Raw genomic sequence first — 21,161 nt, forward strand, 5'->3', positions numbered from 1 at the left:
GTCGCAGGAGAGCCATGGTAGGGGAAGCATGCAGCGTGCGGACGGTCCCCGGCTACATACTGTATTCAAGTCCTAACTCCGAAAAAAGGCATTTCCACAATAAAAGCAAAAATTGTGACGGAATAGCGATGTGTTGTCGCCGAAATCTTGTAATTGGCCCTTAAAGAGTAAGTTATACAGGGCCGCACTTGGTGGCCTTGGGCATCCTGACCTCAAATTTGACAAAAGTAATGTACTTCAAAAAGTAGATCCCCAATAGTCTGGAACTTTTATACATCATTCCGCAACGACGTATTTTTAATCACTTTAAAACTAATATTTACTTCGATAAATGTATCTTTAGCCAGTCATCTCAGTCTATAGTTTTATTGGTTTACTTTTTTACACAAGAGCCTGTCTAACTAGTACTGAGTGCCTATTCTTCAGGTGAAATAAGCTGGTGGTGCCAAATCTTCAGGCGGTCCATTTAATGTTAATACCCAGCTGTTGGTCATTATAATATTACAGACAGATGTGATGTGTGTACAGACATTAATGGTAGAAGGCAGCGGTGGAGGGGAAATTCTTTTGATCAATAATCTAAATTTACACTTTTATTTTTGTTGGCACTGATTCACAATTATGTTAAAAAGTTCAAAATGATGATCAATACTAATATATACAACTAAGGATATTCAGTAAGGGATAAAAACAAGACGAAGATAAAGAAATTATAAAAATATATAAACGTAAAATCAGGCCGGCCAGAAATAGCTTGACGATACAAAAAAGAATGCTTTAAAGCTGAACGATGCAGGCCAGAAGAGGTTTGCCTTAAATAGAGCGAGGGGTTGATTTAAGCTGTCAAGGGGTGGTGAATGGAATAATGGAAGTAAACATGAATGGAAATGGGAGTATGCGCGGCGGCCATTAACGCAGGCGCTATGGAACCACCCTGTCTTAAACGCTTGTCTTCATCCACCAATAAACCTTTAATTTTGCAGACGGATTTTCTTTAACAGGTCTCTGTTTAAATAAGTAGTTAAATATAATAGAAACGAATTAAATTTGATTATTTTATAAAGTAAATTAATTTGATAGTAATTTATTTAATGGTATAGAGCGTAAGTCGTGGTCAGTTTAAGACATAGGAGGGAAGAGGCCGCGCCTGCCTTGTACCACCTGTTGGTAAATTCTCGCTGACAAGTCTCCACAACACCCAAATGACGGATTCTAATTCTAAAGCCACCGCTGAGGCCAAGGCCGAGGTCGAAGAGGTGACCAAAGACGCTAATGAGAAGACTGAAGAACCAGAGGTGCCCAAGGAGATGAGAGCGGTAATATTAAACGGGTTCGGCGGACTTAAATCTGTCAAGATTGTCAGGCGACCTGAACCAGCGCTTGCAGATGGTGAAGTGGTGGTACGCGTCCATCTATGGTTAGTAATTCGCTAAATTATTCGTTATTGTTATAGTTATCTGGGATAATTGTTATTAAACTAAAAAAAATAGTAAAACATCATAATAGTTGATGTTTATACAGAGAGAGAAGGGAATGGCCCATATGGTAGTTGGTGCAATGATACTCGTGGTGGTTGTATTAATGTTAGTATTTAATTGGTAATGCACTGCTATTCGTGGTGGGTTTATTCATGTTATTATTAAGCTAATGTGATGCTCTCGTGTTTATTATGGGTTTCTTGTGATTACCGTATGATTGTAAATCCTGTAGAAAAAATTATACACCACACCCAGACGAGATCACAACACGGCCCCTCGTTACGCTACACAAGCATTTTAACTACGCCAACCATATCACATACATCAACTCTGCCTAATATTGTGGTGGAATGAGCTGGGGTTCCTAATTTTGTGGTGAAATAAGCTGGGGTGCCCAACCTTACTGTGAAATAAACTGGGGTACCCAATCTTATAAGGCGAATTAAACTAGGATTTTTAATCTTAAAGTGAAATAAGCTGGGATGCCTAATCTTCATATGATCTAATTTCATTCTTTTGCCCGTCAGTGGTGTAAGCTTCCAAGATGTAATGGTGAGACAAGGTGTTACAGAAGCCCCTCCCAAGACGCCTTTCATCCTGGGCTTCGAGTGTGCTGGGATTGTGGAGGCCGTGGCTGACGACGTTGACAACTTCAAGGTACTGTACTGTAAAGTGACTCTGGCCCTATGGAATCACCTAATGATTAGACACCCTGGCTTAATATTTCACCAGAAGATTAATCACTCACCCTAACTAATCTAACCTAAATTAACCTAACTCCCAGGCAGCATAAGGGTGGTTAAATCTTCATGTGACATAAACTTGGGTGTTTAATCTTCAGGTGATCCGACTCAAGTTTAGTACTCTCATATGTCTGCAGTCATGTGATTTTCTCTCTCTGTCTGAGGCCATGAGAAATCTTAAGTGTTTTATTGTTTGTATTCCTAGGACGCATTGATGTAGTACTGTAGTAAGTTGTGGTGCATTAGTGTGATAGATTTGCAATGCTCGTATAATCTTTATGATCTGGCAAAAGTCGTGATGAGTACTGTATATGGTATTGTGAAGACTTTGAGAGTGGTGTAATGGAAATAGATAATGTATGAATCCACAACTACTGTGCTAACATTACTGAGGTCTTCGTGTGATAAATGGCTAATTCCTTTTATTGGTTATTTTATTGGTTATTTCACGTTACAGTATAGTCTTTTGGTCCACAGGTTGGGGACAGGGTTGTGGCATTACCTGATCATCGTGCTTGGGCTGAACTTGTACCTGTATCTGCCAAATATGTTTACTCCGTGCCAGAGACGATGCCCCTGCAGGTAAGCTAACTGTTGCTTGTGTGGTTTATTACCTCTGAATAAACAAATCTTCCATTGTTTACAAGAATTATTGATGTAATTATACTCTACTGTACACTGGTACTCACTCACTGACTTGCTCATTCACTTACTCACACTCATTCACACACACGTACACACTCACTGGGATAAGCTTTTGGCCTGCTTCAAGTAACATGCCTAATCACCCTTATCTTTGTACATACAGGAAGCAGCAGCCGTGACACTAAGCTACACGGTTGCGTATATGCTTGTCCACGACCTGGCTAATATTGTTCCTGGCCACACCGTCCTGCTCCATTCTGCCGGTGGTGCTGTGGTAAGGATGTCGAATCTGTATATACCTTTTATAGATCACGTGAAGAATAGGCCCCCCAGCTTATTTCACCTTGATGTTAACCTAACCTAACCTAACTTAATCAAATAGAGATCATGTGAAGATTAGGCACCCTGATGCTAGCTTAACCTGACCTTACCTTGTCTAATACTGTATAGATAACATGAAAATTAAGCACCCCAGCTTAATTCACCTAATGATTAAAACACCCTGATGCTAACCTAACCTAAGCTTATAGAGATCATTATTAAGATCATTTTGACTGAAGCAAACTGAAAACAAGGCTACTTTGACTGCCTATGACATCAAAAACATTCGGTGAACTAAACACTGGAATCAAAGTCTGGTATTGTGTAATTCTTAATATTTCAGGGCCAGGCTGTGTGTGCTCTGCTACAGAACATTGGTGGAGTCACTGTAGTGGGCATAGCATCAAAAAACAAGCACGACGACATCAAAACATCTGTCACTCACCTTATTGATCGTGGCAGTGACATCACAACTGAAGTTAAGAAGTAAATTGAGATTTGAAGTTTGGGTTTTTGTGTTAGTGCAATCTCCATAGAACGGACTTCTCTCTCCATATATGTAAACCGTTATATGAGGGGTCTCTTATACAGTATAACGGACGTTCCTCTATACTGTATGTAGTCTGATAAATAGAGTTTTCACTGCAGTATCTTTACAGCCATTTACCATGTTTGTGTCAGTTAATGGTGATTACTTGTTGGCAGCTCTCCTTGTTATGCAGTGTCTTGTCATTTTTTGTAACTTTTCCCCATGTTATTCTTGGCCTACCCCTGGCTATCCTCCTCTCCCCATTTCAACTAGTGCATCTCTTGACCCAGTTGGCCTCCTTCATTCTCTCCACATGCCCAAAACATCTCGGTTTGTCTCTTCACCAATACTGTACTCACAATACCCAGTTGCCCTCTTAACTGTGAACAAGGTTTCCTATCTTAGTGTCACATTGCATATCCATCTTGATCTCATATCAGTTCACTCATTCCTCTGTTTGTCATCTTCTTTAACTGGCCATGTTTCACTGTCCAAAATTAATATCAACAGAGTGTGTCCAGATGGTGTTGACATAGTCCTAGACTGTCAGGGAGGCGATGAATGCAACAAAGGCTACGCTCTACTCAAACCACTGGGGCGATATATTCTCTTTGGTATGTATCATCATAGATACAGTATAGTACTCATTAATGTGAAGACCAAGACGCAGTAATGTAATCGTGAGACAACAAAGCTTTATTTACTTTCTTGTACCCCAATGGACAAAAGATTATAATCTTTACACGAGTATTTAAGCTGTATACTTTTACTTGTATCCTCTTCACCACTGATCAAAGTAAAGTAGTGTATTTATACCAGAATTCTGACTTACAGGATCCTCAAGCATCGTGACAGGAGAGACCAAGAGTATCCTCAGTGTTGTTAAATCGGTAAGTGTGTGTGTGATCCTAATAACCGAGATTTTGTCATTTTGACCAAGGATAACCAACAAAGCCATGAGATTCTTATTTCCAGTAGGGTCCTTATGCCAACAGTGGCCAAGAGAAGGACAAAAACAGCCTCTAGTGAGAGTAAATTTCGTAAAGTGGACCAATATAGTTCTTATTAACTAAACAACATTCGTGATATCCGAGTCGGTGTCAACATCCATGAACGATCATCTCTCTTGTGCAGTTTTTACTATTTCACTTATATGATTAGGTTAGGTTAGAATAGGTTAAATCGTCAGTTGTCTATTTAGGAATCGTCTCAAGTGGTATGGTAGGTTATCTCTCGATCCCCCTACTGTTGTGATCCGTAACAGTAATTATAATACAAGTATAAACCTTCACAGTTCTAATGGTCAGTTTGTTTGCAGTGGTGGCAGGTGGATAAGGTGTCTCCCCTGAGGCTTTATGAAGATAATAAAGGAATTATTGGCTTTAACCTTCGTCGTCTTCTTCATCATCAGGTAGGATGAGAGAGAAGCAGGTGTGTGGAAGTGTGTATTTCTTAGTTTGTACAGGAAATATTAATACAGTACAGATAATAATAATTAACTAATATTAAAACAAAATGCATTGAATTAATCAAATAATCTGGTCGTAAAAATTAATTGCAATAAATAGAAACTTCAATTAGTGAATTTGCAACAAGGAAACATCACTTCAAAATTCACTCAAGATTGATGAATTTACCATACAGTGTTAGTATGTTATCAATTGATGTTTGCCACGTACTGCGGTGCATTAACATCATCTCAACCCATCAGCCCGGTGGCCATGAAAGAGTGCGGCTGGTGGTGGAAGCCGTGTACAAGCTGTGGCAGGGAGGAGTCGCTAAAGCCCACATTGACTCTACGTACGCTCTCGAAGATGTAAGTACGGTGCTTAATCCTTATACGGTTTCCATCATCAGTGGACGTTACTTGTTCCTTTAGTTCAATTTTTGTGTATGTGAGGGAAGAGTAGGGAATTCTTAGCCACCAGTTAGGGGTTGAGGAAGGATGGAAGTGAGGATGTAGGGAGGGAGAAGAAAGGAATGGACATAGGAAGGCTCAGGAGGGAAGGATGTTGGGAGGGACAATGGAGGAAGGAAGAGATATTGTTTGTAGAGATAAGAAACTAAGGTTAGAGGTTATAAAAGACAAAGATAAAATGAAGAAGAAGAAAAGTCAACTGCAAAATAAATAAATGAAGAATAAACCAAATAAGGGTTTAACAGTCGAGGTACCAAGGCCTCAGCCACAGTGAACCTCAAGAGATCATAACACTGACATTAACGAGGGAAAGAACCTATTATTTAACTCGTCTCGTGTTGTGATAAATCCACGTACAGTATGACAAGTTTGGTTAAAATCAGATAGATGGATACTGTATTCATTTAGTAAACTCATCATACAAGTTTACATTGATTCAACATGTATACTGTATAGATAATGCAGATACACAGCTCAGCTTGCATATAGATGATGCAGGTATACAGTTCAGCATGCTTCTAGACAATGCAAGTACTGTATACAGTTAAGCATGTATATAGACAATGCAGGTATACAGTTCAGCTTGCCTATAGGTAGTGGAGGTACAGTGTACAATATACAGTAGATCATGCATGCATATATACAGGTATACTGTACCTAGACAGTGCAGGTATATAATGAACCTAGACTGCAGAAATACTAGCAATGTACATACAGTGCAGGTATACAAACAATAAGGCAGCTCAACAAAGAATACCTAACAAGGCCATCAGAAGCTCATTTCCACTAGGTATGATCATGTTATGCATTTAAGAGAATGAAAGGGCTTTGCCACTTGTACGTTACAGGTGACCGACGCCATGGCCAAGATGCATGAGAGGCGTAACATCGGCAAGCTGCTTCTGGATCTCTCTATGGACCCCAGACCTAAACCTACCACTCCGGCCAAAATTAAGAAGGAGGAGAACGAAGAGGGCGAGAAGGAGGGGGACAAGGAGAACAAGGAGATAGAGAAGGATGAGGAGTCGAAGGTTGAAACAAAAGCTAAAGAGTGAGAGAAAATTTTAAGCTGTGAGAACAAAAGCTTAATACCAACAAGAGAAACAAAGAAGTGAAATCAAAGTTAAATATTAGTGAGAACAAAAGTGAATTACTGTGATCCAAAGCTAAATATTATGAAGAAAAGCACAAAACTGTGAAGAATGACTTGAACAAAGAATAAAAGCTATACACAAAAGGTAATCAGTGAGGTTGAAAGAAAAATAAGAATAAAAGCAAGTAATAATAAGAAGAATTACACAACAAGCTCGAAAGCTATGCTGATAAATAAAGCTAAACTGAATTAAAGGCTAAAAAGAACAAATGCCAGAAAAGTAGAAGGTAGATGAAAAATGGCAGAATGGCAGACGAGGTGGGAAAGATGGGGTAAGGAATTGAGAAATGGGAAAGTACATAATAGGCCAATGTAACTGACTATCAAGAGAGTTCTCCTTATTTCAGTTGAAGATTAACCACAGTAACATAACCCAACCTAATCTAATCCCCCCCCCCCCACAGGTAGCATTAGGATGGTTAATCTAGGTGAAATAAATAAGCTGGTGTGGCTATCTTCAAGTAATCCCATCCAAGTACCAAGTTTGGATTACTTGAAGATAAGCTTTCCCAGCTTATTTCACCCAAAGATTAACCACCCTAATGCTTACCTAATCAAGCCTAACTTAACCTAACCTAACCTAAGTAGTGCTATGGTATGGTGGTTAAGCTGGGAGGGGGGCCAATCTTCAGGTGATCCCCAAGTATCATCAAAACCCACTTCTGTTTGGTCAAGTTTCTGTACTGTATATATTTGTGTCCCCGCCAGAGACAATTTTCAAAGACCATTGTACCTTTATTAATGAGGGCATATACAGTAAGATAATAGCAATAAGAGTTAGGCAGTGATAAACCATATGCAAAAAGACCCTAACTTAATGACATGAACCAAGACATGCTGTCAAGGATAAAGGCAGTGGAAATAATACTGATTGGAAAATGTTCAAGAAGAAAGTTTGGCGATGAACAACAGGACTGGCTGCCTGATGGACTAGTATGTTGACAGGTTGTGAAAATGATCAATTAAAACAAATTATAATAAACTAAGGGATGTTTACAGTAATGGAATAAATAATGGCAAAAATAATCATTATGTAACACAGGTTGTATACCATATGTTAGCTCAACCATGCAGGAAGGAAGGTTATGGGAGTTAAGTGGTAAGTACAGTATAGTAAATAATCCCGTAAAATAGCTCGTCAGATGTCACTATGGTTTGGATGGTGATGTAGACACTATACTTGAGTGGCCACATTTACAGCACTATAATGCAAAGTTACAGTGCTTATACATTGTATTCACTATGTGAGTGTTAGTAACGTCCTGTTAAATATGCCCACATAATTTAAGCTATTTACACAGCCCAGAAAAATTGCATCTATTGGGCCATGATTCTCAAACTTATTTCTTATTGTACATACCTTGTTAACAAAGTGCAACATATGATCTTAATTGTCACATTTACAGTACAGTATAGATATTTTTTTTTTTTTTAACATCACGACATATTTAATAAGTAAACAAATAGTGGCAACTTTTTCAGATCAATAAGTTTTCACTTATGTTGCACAGCCTTATGCCTAAGTACTCTATTAAGTGATATGTAATTAATGATACATTATGTCAAAACAACTAAGATTATAGAAACAGAAGTTATTGCTATAGTGTATTTCTCCCACTCTTGCAAGCCCTGTGTGTGGCTGGAACCGAGAACAACACACACGAACGTTCCCATCAATTGTTGCAATTTACCATCTCTTGACCTTTATTACAGAAAATGGATACCCTGAATATTAGACACCCCAGCATATTTCACCAGAGGATTAACCACCTGAATGCAAACCTAACCCAATGTTAATGTAAGGTAATCTTAACTCTCCCAAGGTAGCATTAGGGTAGTTAATCTTCAGGTGAAATAAGCTGGAGTATCTAATCTTCAGGCGATTGTAGAAAAATCTGTCTGCTTAAATAATTTAGAATGGGTGTAACAGCAAAAAAAATAACAAATACAGTATACTTGTATTGTTTTAACAGCATTTCTTGTAAAATTAATATTCTTCAATTCTTGTTGATCATTAGCATAAGGCAGAGATGGAGTTACCATACTTAGTAGATAAAAATGTTATTAATCAGTTCTGAATTAAGACCGGGTAAAATATATTTAAGAATGTATTAACTATTGTAAGTACTATTTATTTAAAATTGTACTTGAATGTTATATCTGTGCTGATAATCCAATTTACACTTACAGTATGTAATTTACTGATTCTGTACAGGGATCACCTGAAGATTAGCCCCCAGCTTATTTCGTCGTAAGATTAACCACCCTAATGCTAACCTAACTCAAAGTGACTGCCTAGCTGCTAACCTAACCTAGCATAATCTAAATTCTTCTCCCTCCTGGTAATGTTAAGGTCTTTAATCATCAGGTAAAATAAACTGGGGTGCCTAATTCTCACAATTGTGCATTTTCTATGTATTGAGTATACAGAGGTCTGTATGTGTTAAACTGACTTTTAAGTTAATTATATGTAGTTGACAATATATGTAGTGGCCAAAGTTATCTGTATGTAGCTGATACTTATGTATATGTAGCCAACAAAGCTGCTTATATATGGCCAACTAAGCTATTTATCCAGTGTATACCATAATCCAAGCTAACCTGACTGGGGTGGAACAGATGTAGCTAGTTGGCAAGGCAAACTTATTAAAATTTATGGAGTGAATTGGATAGGTTTCTGTCCAGCCAACATGACAAACAAAAGATTTAGTGTGTGTATCCTTGAAAATGTTTCGCCCCTTTACCTACCAAAACAAATGCACCCTTAAGAGTAAGTATGTGTAGTGTGTTTTCCCTAATATCTCTGAAAGCAAACTTAAACTGATCCCAAGAATAAATTTTTCTTCTAATCTACTGTAACTGAAGGAAATTAATATGAACTAAATCAAACCAAATTCTAGAGTATTTAGAGTAAGTGTGTGTTTGTGCTCACATGTCAACAACTAGTGCTAGATTTTTTTTTGCCACTAAATATACAGGCTACAGCAAGATGTTACAGTATTTCGTATGTGACTACTGTATTTGGTCTGTCATGGAGCATATCAACTTAGAAAGGTTTACATTAATGTGAATATAAAGTTTGGTTTACAGTTTATCACCTCACTAAGCTATCTTGTTCATGGTCAAGATGTTCACCAAAGCCATAATATCCCTAGTTCCTAAATAAAGTTGACTGGTATAAGGAATATATATTTTGATGATAATACAACCTCTATCTCAAAATGGAATAAAGGTCATTTCTTTGTTCCACCTACATACATTTAGATCCTTTCTCCAAGACGTTCAGCTGAAGGAAGATAATGGCATAGATTTACCATTACCCAGTAAAGTATAAGAAACAAATAAGCCAAAGAAATTTAGATATTTTTGTATAGTAATGGAGCTTGTGTGTTATTTTTATGTACCACGAGCTTTACACTTTTACCATGTCTCGCCCTAAGGCCCCTCTCACACAGGTACTGTACTGTACTTAAGAAATTAATGCAGTTTAATGGAACCTTAAACATGGACGGACATGTTTTGAACTCCATTGTTTCACAACAAAATATGCTTGTGTAAGAGGCCTAACAATATAATAAATAATTTAAGCATACCAAAATATATGTACATTTGTATTTGTTATGCAAAATGTATGTGTAAAGAATATAAAAATATTTAATATTAAAATTAAAGATATTATCCAAAACTCTGCTCTTATAAATTATTAGCCAGTGGAAAGAATTTGTGAAATAAGATGGAAGTCATTACACATGCCCAATAAAAACTTTATTTTAAATATGTCTTGTGTGTTCACCTTACCTTTTTTTAACTACCTGTAAATTTTTTAGACTAAGCCTTGAAGGAGTGGCCAGCCATTTCACAATCATTGTGGTGTCTGGCACTAAAGGTGACTTAGTATCCCCCACACAAGTATATACACTTCCAGTTATGACTAAATGACGTTAGTAACTAAGTCTCTCCTTCATTACAGGTTACAGTATATCATGTATGGTGAGTCATTCCTTCACTACCTGGTTTGGAAACAGTTCTACCTTAAAGTAATTACCAGGTATGGAAATACATCTTCCTTCATTATGTATTTATAACAAAAAGTAGTTTTTGTCAGTAATTTAGCTTAACCCATTGTGTGCCTCTCTGCTGAATAAAATAGTAAAGCTGCATCATGTAGTGAAGGGTTCAGTGGAGATAGTTTACTAACTACTCGTGTATGAGGTGGGGGGGGGGGGTGTCTGCTGATTAAAATCATCAGGTATTAGCCAAATACAAAAATAAAAGTCTCATAGTGAAGAGGTTATTGGGGAAAACAAAATTGTAAATAAAATCTACAGTTTATTTATATCCATACAATTTATACAAGACCTGTGAGACACTCAGTGCTGAACATGGAACATTTTTAATAAGGATGGACCCCAAGATGGAGACTTAGCCAAGTTAGTTTAATGTCCTGCTGCCTCGGCCTTTGCCTTCGCCTCAAACTTGGCTACATTGGCTGGAGAGTTAGCTGGAAGGAAACATTTAAATTAGAAGAAATAGCGATATTTATTTGGCATAAAGACAAAATTTAAAAACAACACTGGACAATTATCTTTATACAATAGTAGAGGTAAAACGAATCTGAGAACCCACTATAAAACCACATACAGTACATCATTGGTACTAAGGACCGAAAAACAGAGAGCCAAGCTTATGAGGTGGTATAATAGGATGAAGACAGTAATTCGGAAACTAGTTGAGCTGAAGGAACAAATAGGTCAGGGAATATATTGGTGTTAGTTAGAACTTATGGAGACTTAAACCATAAATATTCAGAAGAACTTTTTTTCAAGACACTAAAGAGAAACTCACAAAGCTGCTGGATCTTGTAGAAGAGAGGCATGCTCAGAACCACACCAGCGAGGTAATATTTGCACATCCAGACATTCTTGAGGATGTAGCTGTAGGGGAATGAAGCGAGCTTAGCAGTGAAGGTGTAGGGGTACTTCATCGTTCTTCCAGTCATCTTGGGTTTGTAGCGATCCAAAAACTCGTCAAATGGGAGGATGGGGGCACTGAAAGCATAAATATTTTTCAGACAAGTGTACAACGTGGGTATACACAAGGTAATATTAAAAACACGGACACATGCAAACACAGAAAATGACTCGGTTGTGGTTTGATTATGATTACTGTCAAACTTCAGCAGTAAGGCATATCACAACTTGTTTTCAAATGTGTGTGTGTATAACATGTGGCATTCTTGGCTATACAGTAGTAACATGAGAATAGGATATCTTCTTATACTGTACTAATGTTATAACATACATACAGTGCTAATACACATCAGGGAACATAAATTGTACCATAAGAAAGCTGCAAAATAATAATAATGAGCATATGTAGAGGGGGTGTCTAAAATATCTATATGTACTGGTGTATACATGCACTGTTGGGATTTTAAAGTCATAGAGAAAAATAAGCCATTTTTTATACTGCACAAAATGTTATTGGGTGATAATTTTGCTTTGTTCTTTTCTACCAATTGAGTGTTAATTTCACCAAGTTCTTTCCCACTAATTGTGTGTTTATTTTGCCAATTTCAAATCTATCAATTAGTTGTCACTCAGCAGACTTTATTTGCATCACTTGAATAAGTAACACGTGTACCAACTGACTGTGTAGGATCATTATACCGAATTCCTTTTAAATTTTGTGTGGGTGTTCCACAGCTACTGGACCCAGAACTGACTAAAGCATTAATGACGAGACAAAATAAACCAACCTAACCAAACAAAAACAGACCCAAGACCTGAATGGTTTGTAAGCTGATGAAAGACGACCTGATAAATTAAAAAGCATTGGGTCAAGTTAAGTTAGATAAGGTTGGTTCTGCTGGTCATCGTCAGCTCTGGCCTCAGTAACCACCATCTTGCCTTCAGTTGACATTTAACTTATGTGCAATAGTGAGGGTAAAGTAAAGAGGGAAGCAATAATGTATGGTAACAAAATACCATCTATCCCACCTCTTATTTTGACCTTTATCTGCCATTGTCCTTGGAAGCTTGTAAATACAGTACAGTAGTTACATAATATTTTACATTCAGGGTAACAGACACTTATTACCATCCCGTTACAACCTATTCCTGAAGGGGGGTTAGTTTGGTTTAGCGTGGGGTGATTAATCTTAAGGTGAAATAGGTTGGGGTAGCTAATGTTCAGGTGATATATATTTTTTTAATATTTGCTCAAAGGTAAAGATATAGATACTTAGTGTTGACAAGGGACTATTTTCTATATTTTTTGTGGCAATATAATATAAACATGATTAAGAAAAAAAGACAAACTTACTTTAAATATACGTAAAACTACATCATCAGAATGTGAGCTTTGGCGATGATAAAAACAATCACCAAATCACATACATTCTACACTTTACATTTAAATTAAACACCAAAGACATAATCACCCTAAATACCCTAAATACCCAAGATGAAAGAATATAAATGGCATTAAATAACCCAGAACACTAGTCTTAAGTAGTCAGCTGATTGCCTGATCGTCTGCTGCTTACATTCAACCCTTTAAAAAAATATTAACCCCATTACTAATAACCCAAATCACTATCCTGGACAATATAACGCTACTATCATTCAATTTGAGGTCAATTATCTCTATTAACAGTGCTGGAAAGATCACAAAAGCGATAAAGTTAATAAAATTCTCCAATGTAATACCTGATCGGGTCTCCGGTGAGCTGGTTCAGACCTCTGGCGATAGGTGGCGGTGTGAGAGCTGGTGGTATATCGTACAGGTTTAGGGAGTTGCTGTACTGTGGTTGTCGCACGGTAGAGAGAGAGATAGACAGATATAGAGTTTGACAGACAGACAGATATAGAGTTAGACAGACAGACAGATATAGAGTTAGACAGACAGACAGATATAGAGTTTGATAGACAGACAGATATAGAGTTAGACAGATATAGAGTTAGACAGACAGACAGATATAGAGTTAGATAGACAGACAGACAGACAGATATAGTTAGATAGACAGACAGACAGACAGATATAGAGTTAGATAGACAGACAGATATAGAGTTAGACAGACAGACAGATATAGAGTTTGACAGACAGACAGATATAGAGTTAGATAGACAGACAGATATAGAGTTATAGAGAGTTAGATAGACAGACAATATAGAGTTAGACAGACAGACAGATATAGAGTTAGACAGACAGACAGACAGACAGATATAGAGAGAGACAGACAGATATAGAGTTAGACAGACAGACAGATATAGAGTTAGACAGACAGATATAAGAGTTAGATAGACAGACAGATATAGAGTTAAACAGACAGACAGATCAGACAGACAGATATAGAGACAGAGAGACAGACAGATATAGAGTTAGACAGACAGACAGATAGACATATATAGAGTTAGAGACAGACAGATATAGAGACAGACAGACAGATATAGAGACAGACAGACAGACAGTTACAGACAGACAGATATATGATACACAGATATAGAGTTAGACAGACAGACAGATGCAGTATAGAGATTTATGAATATAGATAAGACAAAGACAGATGGAGAAACAAAAAGATAGATATATACAGTAGAGTGAGATGAGATATACTGACAGATAGATAGATTGATATATATAACTGGATTAATACATGGATGTATATACAGGTAGTGTATAGTAAAAAGAAAGTGTTTAGGGAAGGTATACAGAGAGACTTTGGTAAAAACTATGTTGTTTCAATCAGTTATATCCCAAAGAAGTTGTCTAGAGAGAAATTTTGTCTTGTGTTCGACTGATTGATTACATTAATGCATTATAATGACACGTTTGCTCTCTCTACCTGAAGAATTAAAAAAAAAATGCATTACTTGGAGAAAGAAAGGTTTTGAATGCCATTGTATATAGGCAGACATCACAATCCTTATCACGTTAAATCAATTATCTGCATTATGTATATTTTGGTGCTACTATACTGTGCCGTCTACAAAGATTTCTATAGTCTAACCTAACCTATATTTTTTTATTGCCCTGGCATTTTTTCATGTGGAACTTGGAGTTAATCAGTGCTGATTTTGTATTTGCTATGGACAATTAACAACATGGATGCTATTGTATTTTATTTGACATATTTTAAGTCTGTTGACGAGAGATTTCCCCCAGAAAGTCACCAAATTAATGTTGTTTAACTCGTTGTTGTTAGTGTTCATCTTATATATGTCAATTATTACATCTGATTTTGCCATAATACATCTTTATCAATTCTGTTATTGTTATTTATTGTTATAATCAATAGTATTCTCGAGTCAGTAATTTCATCAAAGGTACAACCTTCATTTAAGCAATATAAAATGTACTATACAGAATAAAGAATACTAGTTTTAAATAAGCAGAAACATGTGTAAAAGACGTATGACCGGAGTTGAGTGACACCAAAACATTGCCGAGTTGGCAGGGAGGAGTGTTACAATATCTGCCTTCATAGTGTGGCAAAGTGTATTATATCCTTCTTTAATGGCTGTTGGCATGTAGTAGCGAGCCAAGGGAAGTTCTGGTAGACACAAGAAGGATGTCTTGGCTGGGGGTGAACCTGAACGACAGCCTCAGCAGCCTCAAGGGCCAGCTGTCTAACCTAACCCGTGAGGTGCTGTCAGAGGGCGTCGAAGATGTTGAAGGTAAGAGGGGCGCCACCACTCTCTCCTGTCTACCTAACACCTAATTATACTTTAAGATACCTCACTTAAGTTTTTTGTACCATAAGGAACGTAATTATTGGTTTTATCTCTAGTGGAAATGATTTAATGTGTTTGATTTCATTTTTGGGGATAAATATTCACTAGTGCATCATTACTAAACATTGATCGATAGTAACACCTAGATTATTGATATATAGAAAACAACAGCCCCACAACCTAACAACAAACCAGATTTGTGATAACTATTTCTTGTCCAAATACTTTGTTTTATGTCCATGAAAATATTTACAGTGAGACCTCTCTTTAATGGACTGTATGGAGAGGAAAGTCTGTTATATTGAGGGTCCATCTGATGTGAATTCTCCATGTAATGACCTATATAGAGATGAATGTCCTTTATAGCAAGTATCCATTATATGTGACCCCCCCCCATGTTAGTGATTATATGGAGAGAGCAGTCCATTATATAAAGGTTTCTCTGTATTAAAGAAAACTTGTTTAATTCTTACCTAAAGAATAGCCAAAACCAGGTGAAGGAATTTCTGGCTACATTTTGCTACATTTGGGTACATTTGGGTAATTAGTCGGACCGCTCCAAACCTACATGACAACCTTGATGAGAATGAGTTTTCAGCTTTCTTAGACTGTCCTTCCTTGAATATACCTATTTACCAATGTACTCTTCAATGGAGGTTAGGTGTAGGGACGGTGGCCATCATCTGTGAAAGCTTTATGTTCATTGTGTTCTATATGTGGGGGAGACATCAATCCTAAGCTGCCAGTAAAGGGTTAAATTTCCTATTGATTGATGTATTATTGTCTTTCAGATAATGATACTCAAGTGCTGGTGCCCAGAGACCGCATCAAGGAACTGGAATCTCTCTGTCAACTTCAGAAACATGAGGTGAGTTCTGCTCACCTGTCCTTGAATTAATAATAATTATATAATGTAATAATGATTGTGATGATAATAATAATAATAATAATATAATGACAATACGTACTGTGCTGTAGTAGTATTTATAACAGTCCCTGTATTGTGTATCAATGAAGCAGGGTAGAGGTGTAAGGAAGTGTTTGGTGTACCATAAAAATATCCTCAAATGGACCTTTAATGTCATTGTACTGTATAATAGTTTTAGGGAAGATTATTTATTGTGTGTCATAGACGTATGTAATGCATTTTTATATAGATTTCGATGGTCCGGACTTTTGGCCAAACTGTCCTGGACCATCGAGGCTTTACTTTAAAATAATAATAATAGGAAGATGAAGAATACTTTTGATGTAAAGAAAACTCGTACAGTGCTGTATCATGTTTAAGATCATCTTTAGTTAATTTTAAATCATATTAAGGGGATTTGTTTCCACCATTATATATTTGTTTATTTATTATCCCCAAAGTTAAAAGAGTGAGAGCTATAGCAGTCATGTTGTCTCTGTGTTTGAGGAAATATTTTAGGTAGCTATCCTCTGTAACTTTAACAATACAGATTTTCTTGAAGATTGTGTGAATGTTATTATTACAGCAGCAACATTGTCTTCACTTGTGGGAGACCTCATGCCTCAACAAGTGAGGAGGACAATGTTGCATGATGTACTAAAAACATTCACATGACCATTATGAATATCTGTTAGGTAGTGTTTATATGTTGCTTTTTCTGAGATACCCTGTGGAAGTAGGAAATTTATATTCAGTGAAACCTCTATTTAACCGACTACTGTATATACAGATCAAAGTCCGTTATATCGAGGCTCCTTTTGATGTGAAACCTCCATGTAATGAACTGTATACAGATGAAAGTCCGTTATATCAAGGCTCCGTTAGATGTGAAATCTCCATCTACCGAATTATATAGAGAGAGATGTCCATTATATAGAGGTTTTGCCATTGCATATTCTTGACTGTAAGGTTTTGTCTCTCATTTTGAGGCTGATTATAAATTACATTCAGGAGTGATTCAGTGAGGCCTATTGTTAATGTGATGCTTTTGTTTTATATGTTCCTGACATGACCTGGCAACCTGTGGTGTAATGGTTAGCATGGTCACCTTGTCAGTAGTAAATGGGTACTTAGATGTCAGTCAGTTGGTGAAATGTATTGTGGTGTTATGTTTTAGTGCAGTCAGCGAGTGTGTAATCCTATTACATGACATCAGGCTACATCCTGTTAATGGAGGGTGTGGTTGGTAGGTTGGCGGCAGCTTTGACACCTTAAACAAACTTATAACAAAGCTGAAATTATATTGATTTAGTATAATATAATATTAGTGTCATGTGTTTGTATAGTAGATGGTGGTGAAGCCCTCTAGCCTATCACACATCTTTGTAATTTAAGTTAAAATTAATAAAGACTGTACAGGGTAGCCAGCTTGATTAATTAACTGATGTAACTGATGTCATGATTGATCCAAGTCATTCCTGGAACTATATCTTCATTGATTTTATAAAAGAAAAACCTTGCCTTATTTTCTTTGGGTCTTCTTTTAAAACGTTTCGCAAAATTCTTATTATATAACATTATCTTTAGAATGTTTTGTCATGGAAGGTATTGTGGTACAGTACATTGGTTGGTGTACACTTATTAATGTACAGTACAAGTATGAATAAGGAGTCCCATGAGGTGACAATATCATATAGGTGGTGCTGTAACACACATATCAATACCATTATTGTATACAAGGAGTCCCGACCTACCAACACCAGAGCTTACAAATGTGATCCCAGTAGAGTATTAATAAAAATCTGTTCCAACCTACAAGCACTTGCTGGTACTTACAAATGGCCAGCACTTGGTGGTTCTGCGTTCCGGCAACAACAATGAATAGTCCACTGGTCTGCGCTCTTTTACTTCATATTGTTTAACATCACTTTATGTACAGTATTTAGGTAATTTGTAATGTAAGGCATAGTATTGTTGTTTTTGTATGGGCAGGGTTTTGGTTTAACCTAGAGTAAGGTAACCTAATTTATGAAATTAACACTATTATGACTTAAAAACAGATCAACTTACGAAAAGGATCCAGGAACGTAACCCGTTTGTAACCGAGGGAGGGATTCTCTGTGTCAAATTACTAGTTTATACGGTGTAGTCGTTTGCTGTTTGGTGATCATCTTGCACACACACAGTTTATGCAAAGTTGAGTTATTATGTTGAAAAGTAAGATTGCTTTGTAGTAAACTTTCTCTCTCAGTATCAGTTGTTCCTTAAGCTCATATATACAAGTTGTTTCATCAGTACTCCTTGATATGCTCTCATGTCTTACCACTACAGCATTTGTCTGTTCTCTTTGCATTTAGCCACACGGACACAGTCAGGTAATGTGCCTTGTGCTGACATTGCACATTAAGTTCACCCTACTGGAGTTGATGATTGTAAGACCAGTAACATTGTCCGTCTTTCTCATAATATGAGATTTGTGAGGTTCAGGACGCTGAAACTTATGATGTGTGTTGTGTGGCTTTCCCCATAGTGAGCTGATAAACTATTTCAGACTCATAACATTCTTTTTTTCCCAATTTATCACCTGTATGGGCAGTGAATGTATTTGATGCATTGTAAAGCAAGAATGGGGCTAAGAATACTGTACGTATATTATTTTTTCACATGCTATGTAAGGGTTGTGTACAGTATACTTGTTGAGGATATTAGCCAGTGTGTGTGGACTGTACTGCATCTCTGGTGTCATCAAACCTTTCCTCGTGCTTTCTGTTCTTGTCATGTGCCTTATCTCCTAACATCCACCCTCATATAAGTAGAAAAGGAGTAGAGACAATAGGTAGAGCTTTTAAATCCCTCAATATTTTTTTCAGATTGATTTGATTAAGAAGAGAACACAAATGTGGGGAATATGAACTAGAGAAAGGAATGATTGAATCTAATTTGTTGCTGAGATCGTACAGTTACAGGGAACAGATAGGAGGAGGAAAACTAACAGGGTAGATGTACTGTATATAAGTGAAGCAAAGAAGAGGAAAGTGGAGATGGAGAATGGGACTTGAGGTTAGAGTGAGGAAGTGTGTGTGTGTGTGTGTGTGTGTGTGTGGACTAGTGTAGGTCAAGAGCTGGTGATGGAATATTGATGCTTGTAGGAGGTTCAACTGACTCATGTTAAATGGGAGGTATTATATTAAAGATAGATTGTAAATCCGCCATTTTATTTTCTAACAACTGATAGATATATATTCATATACCTGTACAGTACTGTATTTTTTCAAGCTGAACTAACTATTTGTCCAGGTATTTCAGGGAAAAATATTCTTAAGGTTTACAGTACTTATGGCTGTCACATATAAGAACTCATAATGTTATTTTCCAAGAAGCAAAACAATAAAAGTAGCCAATTCAGGCAAAGGCTGCTAATTATTAATGGTTATAGGGGGAATTAGAGTAGGTGAACATAGATGCTGACTCTGATGTGGATTCAACACACAAAGGAAGCGAGCATCAGCAAAATCATGGACAAGTTTGCCATGAAGTAACTCGAGGATGGTGATATACGAGTACGTATATACAAATTAATTCATTTAAGGGTTACAGTACTTTATTTTATCATCTTCCCCACTGATCGGCTCGTTAGCCAGACGTAGAGCAATATTTATTTCAACAAACACCACTGTACACTTTGAACCTGTAGAGTACTCTCACACTTAGTGAATGTACAGTACAGTATACATAACTGTAGTCACTTTATATGTCTTGACACTGCTCTAACTCTGTATTCTCGGCTGATTGTGTCCTTGTAAAATGGCAGCAAAATATGAATGTGGGTAAATGTGCGGAAGCGTCAAAACACGATGCAATGTCTCGGAACCCTCACAAGATTTTTTCCCATGCCTGGAACAGAGAAGTTTGGAGAGACATTCTTGGATTTTTTCTGGAAAATGTGGCTGATTTTCATCCTCGGAAACTTGTTCCCAAGGGTGTGGCGTTTAAACTTGATCTATATTTTATAAAATGGTCAATATTATCCGTTGCTTTATATGTTTGGTGTTATTTGTCTTGATATACATAATAATTAGTGAATAGAGAAGAAGTATTGTAGTGGATTTACACTGAATGTGTCTCTGAAAGCGTAATTTTGTTTGTGACTTCTACTGTAAATATTCTTTATTTCAAACTTTTTTCCACTCATATCTTGAAAGTTAATGTTTTCAAGCAGGATATCAAAGTGGGTATCCTTAACAGTTATACATTATGGATTTATTTGTGATATATCAATATTGGTCAAACATTGTGTATGAGCCAATGACATGCAAGGGGGGGGGGCTTCTTAGTCTAGTGCCGTCAGTTAAAAAAAAAGCAATTTGAGTTTGGTAAACATATTAAGAGTGCAATATTCTAATGAGATGGGCTTTAACATCTAGCAAGCAGTTACCATTTTTAGTAGTAGTACATGTAGTACTATAAGCATGTGTTCCAAATCAAGTAGAAGTGAGACGTGAACATAACGAATCATAAGTGATGTTTATCAGAGTTTGACACAAGTTTTTTGTTTACATAATTAAGTGTAGATGGGCTGAACACTGGGACAAATAAAAAGAAGGACTCAGAGTAAAATGTTCCTGCCTAGGGTTGTGTGTTTGAAGTTTAATAATAGTTGGGGGTAATAGTAGAGTTAACCTTATTAATTGGTGATGTGGAGTAAGGTCAGTGAGGGAGCATAAGACGGTTT

The 21,161-nt window shown here is 36.9% G+C and overlaps 3 protein-coding genes across 3 annotated transcripts in view; 2 read left to right on the forward strand and 1 right to left on the reverse strand.

The window, feature by feature from the left end:
• Positions 1-1,117: 1,117 nt before the first annotated feature.
• LOC121856304 (synaptic vesicle membrane protein VAT-1 homolog-like) lies at positions 1,118-10,562 on the forward strand. The gene is made up of 10 exons (XM_042351776.1): positions 1,118-1,417; positions 2,006-2,135; positions 2,699-2,803; positions 3,030-3,140; positions 3,531-3,673; positions 4,227-4,330; positions 4,551-4,606; positions 5,035-5,127; positions 5,428-5,532; positions 6,483-10,562. Exons 1-10 carry the CDS (start codon positions 1,203-1,205, stop codon positions 6,687-6,689), a joined length of 1,269 nt encoding a protein of 422 aa, XP_042207710.1. The 5' UTR covers positions 1,118-1,202; the 3' UTR covers positions 6,690-10,562.
• Positions 10,563-11,103: 541 nt separating this feature from the next.
• On the reverse strand, positions 11,104-13,549 carry LOC121856305. The gene is made up of 4 exons (XM_042351777.1): positions 13,498-13,549; positions 12,787-12,824; positions 11,633-11,835; positions 11,104-11,288 (listed from the first exon to the last, which is right to left on the reverse strand). Exons 2-4 carry the CDS (start codon positions 12,810-12,812, stop codon positions 11,224-11,226), a joined length of 294 nt encoding a protein of 97 aa, XP_042207711.1. The 5' UTR covers positions 12,813-12,824; positions 13,498-13,549; the 3' UTR covers positions 11,104-11,223.
• A 1,659-nt stretch (positions 13,550-15,208) lies between these two features.
• The window catches only part of LOC121856396 (thyroid receptor-interacting protein 11-like), a 66,173-nt gene continuing 60,220 nt past the window's right edge, over positions 15,209-21,161 (forward strand). The window contains exons 1-2 of the mRNA XM_042351959.1: positions 15,209-15,465; positions 16,314-16,390. Of these exons, the coding sequence (XP_042207893.1) occupies positions 15,360-15,465; positions 16,314-16,390 (183 nt within the window). The 5' untranslated portion in view covers positions 15,209-15,359. The remainder of the gene's footprint in view (positions 15,466-16,313; positions 16,391-21,161) is intronic.

The sequence above is a fragment of the Homarus americanus genome, unplaced genomic scaffold (genome assembly GCF_018991925.1).
Source record: "Homarus americanus isolate GMGI-L3 unplaced genomic scaffold, GMGI_Hamer_2.0 scaffold48220, whole genome shotgun sequence".
In the NCBI taxonomy this organism is placed as follows: Eukaryota; Metazoa; Arthropoda; class Malacostraca; order Decapoda; family Nephropidae; genus Homarus; species Homarus americanus.

What these genes read in the sequence shown, in the direction of transcription:
- LOC121856304 (XM_042351776.1), top strand. Translation starts at nt 1,203, where the DNA reads ATGACGGATTCTAATTCTAAAGCCACCGCTGAGGCCAAGGCCGAGGTC. An exon ending in GGGGCGATATATTCTCTTTG is followed by an intron (nt 4,331 to 4,550) that starts GTATGTATCATC and finishes TCTGACTTACAG; the next exon opens with GATCCTCAAGCATCGTGACA. An exon ending in TCCTCAGTGTTGTTAAATCG is followed by an intron (nt 4,607 to 5,034) that starts GTAAGTGTGTGT and finishes GTTTGTTTGCAG; the next exon opens with TGGTGGCAGGTGGATAAGGT.
- LOC121856305 (XM_042351777.1), bottom strand. Translation starts at nt 12,812, where the DNA reads ATGGCAGATAAAGGTCAAAATAAGAG. An exon ending in GATAAAGGTCAAAATAAGAG is followed by an intron (nt 11,836 to 12,786) that starts GTGGGATAGATG and finishes TTATGCTTTCAG; the next exon opens with TGCCCCCATCCTCCCATTTG. An exon ending in CTACAAGATCCAGCAGCTTT is followed by an intron (nt 11,289 to 11,632) that starts GTGAGTTTCTCT and finishes GTTTCCTTCCAG; the next exon opens with CTAACTCTCCAGCCAATGTA.